This window comes from Phasianus colchicus, chromosome 21, assembly GCF_987193195.1.
Source record: "Phasianus colchicus chromosome 21, bPhaCol1.hap1.1, whole genome shotgun sequence".
NCBI classification, from domain to species: domain Eukaryota; kingdom Metazoa; phylum Chordata; class Aves; order Galliformes; family Phasianidae; genus Phasianus; species Phasianus colchicus.
The window spans coordinates 10,677,416-10,685,143 of NC_143456.1; the positions used below are offsets into that span (position 1 = coordinate 10,677,416).

Consider the following 7,728-nt stretch of genomic DNA (forward strand, 5'->3'; position numbering starts at 1 on the left):
TTCCTTCATATTTCAGTTCCTCAGTGAGGGTTATGCAGCCCACTTGGCCTCACTGGAGTTCAGTCTTCATTCGCGATCCAAAAAGAACAACTCTCGGATGATCTTGAGAAAAGGCAGCTTTGGCCTCCACTCTCAACCTGAATTTTTGCGCAAGAGAAACCATCTCCGCAGGACTATGTCTGTACAGCAACCTGACCCACCTTCTTCAAACCCCAAACCAGAGCGTGCCCAGAGCCAGCCCGAGTCAGACAAAGATCATGATAGGCATTTGCCTTCCATTGCTTGGGTTAGGGGTGGAGTCCACAAATTTGAATCTGTTCCCTAGGAAGCCTGAGGCTGTAGATTTTGGGTGCCCTCCATTTAACTTGTAGTCATGCCTCAAAGGTAGAAAGGCAGCTTCAAACTAAGAGGTGTAGAGGGGAATCTGTACCTCAGACTCTTCCCTGCTCTGAAAAATGCCTTCTTTACACCAACCAGAGAACTTCCAGTTTGTTCTCTTGACGTATTGGGAAATTTTAAAACAATCTAAAACTATCCCAAGTGCTTAAACATTAAAACAACAGGAAAAAAAGTCTTCAGTTATTTTTTACAACAGATACAATAAAATGTGCAATAAGAGAAAAAGCTGCTACAGGCTTTTTACTCAGAAGGATTGTAGTATCAGCTAACTAGCTACACCCAAAACAATATAAACAGTAGACCCCATAGGTTACAGAGAAAGTTTACACTTAAAACATTAAATAGTTTCATCTGTTGCCAATTCACTTTTGATGAAGCGATATATTTGTAAGGGAAGCAGAGGTGAGAGTACAAAAATGGGTCATCAGGATTTGTACAGCAAGATGATTTTTGGGTGCCTTGAGTCCAAGATTTCCTTTCAGCTTATACTGTTGGTCAACAGATGCTAACACAGGCACTCATGCTGTATAAGGTGCTGGACATCAAGTAAATAGAACTCTGCCTGTGAACCAAATCGTAAATACTTAATGTTAGAAATAAACATCTCTGCCACAGTTGGAAGTAGTTAGTGTTGCTGTATGCAAAGTGATGTGCAAGTGTACAAAACTGTGATTTTTGTGAAACTGGTGACTGTGTAAAATGTGTGAACTGTGTGTAAGGAGGTGTCTCTGACCATTTCAGACTGAGATAGATTCTAAGATGGAAGCCTTAAGGGAGCCTTTTCACTAAGGGGTCTGCAATCTGCAGAGTAGTCACTTTTTTCATTATTCTAACTAAAATCTTTAATCTGCAGGATGAAAGAGTAATAAATGCTAATGGAGTAAATTATTTACCTTCTCATGCTTGATAGCAAGTGCTCTGCTAAGACAATCTATAGCAATCAAAATTACAACAGTTGAGCTTCAAAGAATGGAGGTGCCAAATGTGTGTTCTCCTTCTGGTTTCTCTTAGATCTTTTACTTATTAGAAGTAAAATGTGTGAAATTTTCTCTAGGTGATAATATTTCTAAACTAAATGTTGTAGTTAGTTTAACACAGCTGCAGTTTGCTAGTTCATTATGCATCTGTTTCCACTACACTAAATTCACCAACATAACTTTTGTGATAGAACTGATATATGTTTCAAAACCTGTAGTGAAATCGCTAGAGCAAAAAAACAGTTTTCTTTTAAAGTTAAAATCAGACTGTTGACCCTGAGAAAGCTTGAAGTCAACAGGTGATTTCTTGAGCTGTTTCTGGATTTGGTTTCTTTGGCTTCCCTCCCTCAGTTTTTTGGCACCAGGGGGAAGATGTCATCATCCCCATCCTCCCTTTTAGGTTTTTCTAATATATAGCTGGAACAGAAACAAACCTGTTGGTTAATGAGTTCAAAGTTGGTATGTAAAACAAAGAAGGAATGCAATGGAAAACTATGATAACAGTGCACAAGTCCAATAACTCCCTGTTCACACAAAAGTTTCAGTGTGCTTTTTGAAGGACAACCTTGTGGCTTTTGTCTTAAAAGGCAACCAGCAAACTAATATATAAATGATGGTGATTGCTGTTGGGTTTTTTTTTAAGCTTATCACTTAGCAAATTTTTGAGTTACCTATTTCATACATCCTGAAAGATCTCTGGCACATCAGTAGTTTTTCATAATGCTTCTTGTAAGGGAGGGGGTAATTTTTTGCTGAAAATTTAGGAAGGATGTTAAGACTTTAGTAGCTCACGTTCATTAGGAAGAGGTAACTTACGTTACTGGAGCCTGGGGTTTTTAATCTCTGCTGACAAGGTAGTCAGCTGCAAAAGCTAAATGAACTACACTGAAGCAGTCTTCAGGCTTACAGTTTTCCCAGTAGTTTCATAGCTGTTAAAGCCATAAATTTAAAGTAGTTTTCAATGTTTTATCGAGGTCCACTGTGTGTTTTTATTCTGATTGTGTCCATTTCTTTCCTTAGCCTCTGCAGCTAGGAAGAGATTGCACAAGGTATACCAGAAAGCATACTTCATCTTCCTCCAGTCAGTTCACTGCTTGCACAGGTACCAGAGAAGATATTAGAGCAGGGAAGGCTTCTTATCGTACTGATGAGGTTTTCTTTCCTGCTGCTGATCTAGGAAAGAAAAAAAGCTGGTAGCAAAAATGCACATCTGACGTTTATGTCTGTGCTCCTTTTCCATTAAATATATCTTGCTTTAACAGGTAGCAAAAAAAAAGAAAAAAAAGAAAAGAAAGAAAAAAAGATGCCCAGAGTACATCCCCTGAAAAGCCTAGCCACAGTAGCACAATGTCTGATCAATATGTAACTGATATTACAGAGCAGTTTTGGCAGCCTCCTAGGAAAACAAACATTCTTTTTTCTTGTGTTTCAATGACTGGCAGTTTTGACTCTTGCCAGAGCAAGCCCAATGGAACGTAAGTATTTCAAGCATGCTCATGGTTGTTGGTTTTAAAAAGGTGAATGAATTGAAGAGTGGAGGAATGCAAAGAGCAAACTTGAAATTTGCTTAGAGGATGTAAAGTCAACACTGAATGCAGAATTTGAATTTACTTTCTTAAGCACTGGGTGCTGGGTAGCATGTCTCCTCATAGAAATCACTATACCTACTAGTATTAGCAAAACTAATTCTGCTTTAGCTGTCTACCTCTGTGAGCCAGGAGATGCCAAAATCCATTTTCTGATTTAAGTTGCTAACATAAAAAGACCTACTTCCTTTCAAAAGAGAGATGTGTGTGATTCTGTGACTGTTGTTAAAAGACTTCATATGAACACAAGGTTAGATGACTCTCCCAGGTTGTTTATTTTTTTTAGCCACTGTGTTGGTTCTATATTTGTATATACAGTGTATTATGAGTTAAAATTAGTAAAATAAGAAGTGCTACTCTTCATGCTTGATTTAGAGTGGTAACAATTCAGTCTCTAAACATAGTACTGGAATTCAGCTGGAAATATTTTCCCTAACATGGTCGTTTCATCATGCCAACACTGCTTAATGCTCAGGGATAGTATGGTTCATTGCCTGATAGCATGCCTCCATCTGAGCACTTTGACAAACAGTGATGCAGGCATCAGTTTGGAGGTTAAGGCTTCAAGCTTATTTGGAGCTTATCTTCACAAACATCAGATGCATTTCTTTTGAAAGCACTAGCCAGCTGACACTAAAATGGTACAGAATTTTTGTTGGAGATAAGACTGTGAAAGAGGTAGTAGTGATTTAGGCATCTCACAGCTAAGTTTGCAGTTCAGTACTCTTGTGGACATGGCTAAGGATTTCAATTTCTTGGGCTTTTTTTGGCCTTTTATTCCCCAGTTATATATAGGACAATCCCTGATGAATTGCTAGTTTTTTACAGCATATTTTCTTCAATCCCATTTTCTCCTGGAACACTTGCTTCTAATCAATGCTTTAGTTTTATACTTTGTCTACATAAAACCACATGGCTGTTCACGGGCATTCATTTTCTATTGAGATTACAGTTTCACTTCTCTTATCATGGAGGCTTAATCAGTCCTAAGCAGGCCACTCACTGAGGTCCAGCATGATCTTACAGTCTTTCAGTTTTCTACTGTTCCTCACTGCTGCATTCTCTGTACAGTCAGCACTTTCTTTTAACCTTATAGTCTGTGGAAGTTTTGAAGCCTCTCCACAGAAGGGAAACAGAGAAGCTGTATATTACAGAGAAGCACTTACACTTGATCTGCCAAACAGAAGAAGCAGAAATGAAACTGTGAAACACAGAGCTGTTATTTCAGTGAGCGCTGAAGCGGTAGTACAAGTCAGTACAAAGTAGGCCACACCTGAAAGCACTTACTTCTTTGAATTGTTGATGTATGTCCAGTTTTAAATTACTGTATTAAACAAAAACTAAAAACTGTAATCAGTGCCATTTTAGACTTATCAAGATTTATCTGAGATATTGTGAAAACACACATTTACACTGTGGTGTCTTTCTGTAACTACTGAAAGCAACCTTAAGTGATGTTTTGTTTCTGCTTTCACAGCAAAATTGTAATTTTTTTTTTAAACAATGATTGTGTTTATTCAATTAAAAAAATATTTGCATACACTAGTGCACTTGGAACAGGTTCTTGTTTGCCAAATTACATTGATTTAGTTTTGTGGCATGGTTTATATCTATTCTGCATAAAAATTTTGTAAAATTGACATGGCACTGATCATTCCTTTCATTCCTTAGAGATTCGTGAGAGTTGCTATTTTGATTTGTTTGAATGAAAATAGTCTTTAATTCTTACATATCACTTTTCTACTACGTAGGGAAGTCATTTCTAAACAAAATTAAAATTTTTTACTCGTTATGTATAAGTGCAGCTATCAGAAAACCACAGAGAAATTAACTTGATACTTTCATCTACAATTAAAATAAGAACAGTGACATTTATCTTGAAGATCCACCATTTTGCAAAATAGCCTGTTTGCTTTTGTTAGTGAACACATTGTGTTATTTACACATTGCAAGATCATGGCACAGCTAATATGTGTATTAAAGTTAATCCCCCATAGTTAAGGCTGTAGAATTACCATATATTTCACAGTATAAATTCAGAAGGGAAAAATGAAATTCCTCCTCCTTTTATATTGCTTCCTGTCCTAAATGTGTTAAAAACTTCATTTGAAAGCATTCTTAATTATACCAGAAAACCAAAGGTATTTTCAGCTTTTATAATTTGTAACTGCTGCAATAATTTTTACTGAACAGATAGGATTTCCCACATTTTTCCTCCTTTTGCCTGTAAGCTACAGATGGTGAGTATGTTATAAAAGTACTAGACAATTCCAACGTGGACCCTTTCTTAATAAGGTCTTTGGCTTAATAGTGGAAAGAAGTAGAGATTATATGGTGCAGTTTCATAATTTGTTCTGGTTTCAGCTTGAAATACAAGATCTTGAATCAAGATTTCTGCATTGAAATATTGTTCATTTCAGTCATGCAGGGGAGAAAGTGGCACTTTTCATTTACTTATGGAGTATGTACAAGATAGAATTCCCTAAGTGCAAACATTTCCAGCTTTCTTCCTCAGCTTCTGTGAGAGCAGTGATTTTTTATGATCTATGTTCATAGCTTCAGTAGAAATCGTGGTTTTAACAAGGTAATTTGAATTCAATGCTGTTTAATCATTCAGTTGTAACTTTAAGTTTCTATTTATGATCCTAAATTCCTTTTTAAAAAAAAAAAGAAAAAAGGTAATCACACACCTTTCTGGATGAAGAGAGCTCTTCAGAAATAGGAAATGTCCTGGAACAGCTAGAATCCTGTGCCATGGACTCTGGAATCAAAGTAAGGTGTTGTATTCCCTCTCTCCCTCCTTTTAGATTAAGCCCAAGGTAAGGGGATAAAAGTTCTTCTATTTTTATTTAACCCAATAAGCTACCGTTAAAATTGCATATCATTGTTCAGAGGGTAGAGAAACATGAAACAAGTTTTGACAGATTATTAATTTGTAAGGTCATATAGAACTCAAGTGGAGAAAGAGAGGGGGAAGGAGAAAAAGAAACAGGTTTACTGCCTAGAGATGGGTTAATAGAGATTACTATGTAACTTAAAAATTGTAGCCTCTAAGGATTAGCAATTCTGGGACCTCTGGTGTAGAGGCCAGAATGGCAGTTCTCTCACAGAACCCCAAACTGTCTCCCTAATATATTTTTCTATTTGTTGGGGAGGGGAAAGGGCAGTCCACTTAGAACTTAATTCCTATGAGTAAACTTGAAATTACACATGTTCTTTCAGGCTATAGTTTTATTGAGTGTAAAATTTTAAATATTGTTTGTCAGTGAGAAGGTTCTATCTGGTGACAAATGTTTATATTTCTTATGGCTGCCTTGTAAAGATTCAAAAATGTACAATAATGCATTTCTTAATATGAAATAAGGAGTAAGATTTCTACAACTCGTATAGATTTTGATGTGAGCTGGTTTTTAAAATCTTATATTAATCACTGAAATAAAACCTTCCTTGCCTTTAAGCAAGCAGTGTTCCAGACTTTTCTTATCAATGGTATTGGAAGTCTTAGATCATCGTTTGCATGTTGTAGTAACAAGTAGAAACAGTATACAAGCTGTTTAATATGGGTGACCATCTGGCGTAAAACTTCAATTTGTGAATAGAAGTCAACCTGTGAACTCCGACCCTCCTCATTTTTCAAAAGTAGTATGAGAAGATACTTCAATAATGAGACATCATCCTTGTAAAAATTTTATAGAAGCAGTCTCAGTACATACAAAGAATAACTTAAACTACTGTTCTACATACAAAGGCAGTGGGTTTTTTGTTTAGTTGGTTTAGTTTGTTTAAAGAAAAAAAGAAAAATAACACTGTCACCAGTCATCTGAAGGCTGGGTTGTCTTCGTGCTTCCAGAGCTTGCTAATTATTTCATTATTTAATAAATTAGTTTAACAAGTATAAAGGAAATCAGGAACAAGTTTAAAAATCAGTACTTAAATCAGAATTGAACATGACCGTTTCCTACATTTATACTTAATATCTTTAATATTTTAGCTGTTCCAGTTTTACCAAATTACATGTGCATCTTAAAAGTCACTGTACAGAAAAGTTCTCTGAATCAGTCTTTTGTTTGAAGGTTCAGCTTAAAGTAGAAAGTAAATTCCAAAACTTGCACAAAACTGCTACTGTAGAAACAACTCTTGAATTCTAGAAGCTTAAGAAATCTTTGCTTAAGTTTGAAAGCCAAAACTCTTAGGAGTCACCCATTAAAAAAGGCTTGTTACTTTTTTTTTTAAAGTAGCATTTGCATAAGTAAAATGTGTGTGTCAAATGCCTGGTATACTTCATTGAACAGAATACCTGCATTATATTAGCAAATAACAGTAGTTATAATAAGAAGGTTGCTCCATAACTAATGCCTCTCATATTACGATGTTGGCCTGCAACATCAGAAACATAGGGTGGTAGCATGGCAGTACAGGTTGAATTTTCTTAGTGATTTAAAACAATTATTCTGTTACATTTTCTTGCCCTGCAATAGGGAGTGGCAGAGGAGCAGTCTGACAAAATAGCATCTGTATGAAGCAGAGGTGAGGAACTGAATTCCTCTGTGTGGGAAAAAAAATGGCACCCACTGACATTCATCAACACTTGCTGAATATTTATGGAAATAAATAGAAGGCATTACTTTCAAAGCAACTTATATATATTAACTGATAAGCAATTTCTGCATATAACTAAATGACAAATGGTGTTGTACAACAGCAGTGTTTAACTCTGCTGCCATGATGGTATTTAAAATAGGAGCAAAAAATTAAGTTGCTATGAT

The 7,728-nt window shown here is 36.0% G+C and overlaps 1 protein-coding gene across 8 annotated transcripts in view; it reads left to right on the top strand.

Annotated features, from left to right (window-relative positions):
* The window catches only part of PITPNM3 (PITPNM family member 3), a 58,514-nt gene extending 50,830 nt beyond the window's left edge, over positions 1-7,684 (top strand). For all 8 annotated transcript variants that reach the window (XM_090122441.1, XM_090122439.1, XM_090122442.1 and 5 more), the window contains one exon: positions 17-7,684. In XM_090122441.1, coding sequence (XP_089978567.1) covers positions 17-325 — 309 coding nt within the window. In that variant the 3' untranslated portion in view covers positions 326-7,684. The remainder of the gene's footprint in view (positions 1-16) is intronic.
* Positions 7,685-7,728: the final 44 nt, after the last annotated feature.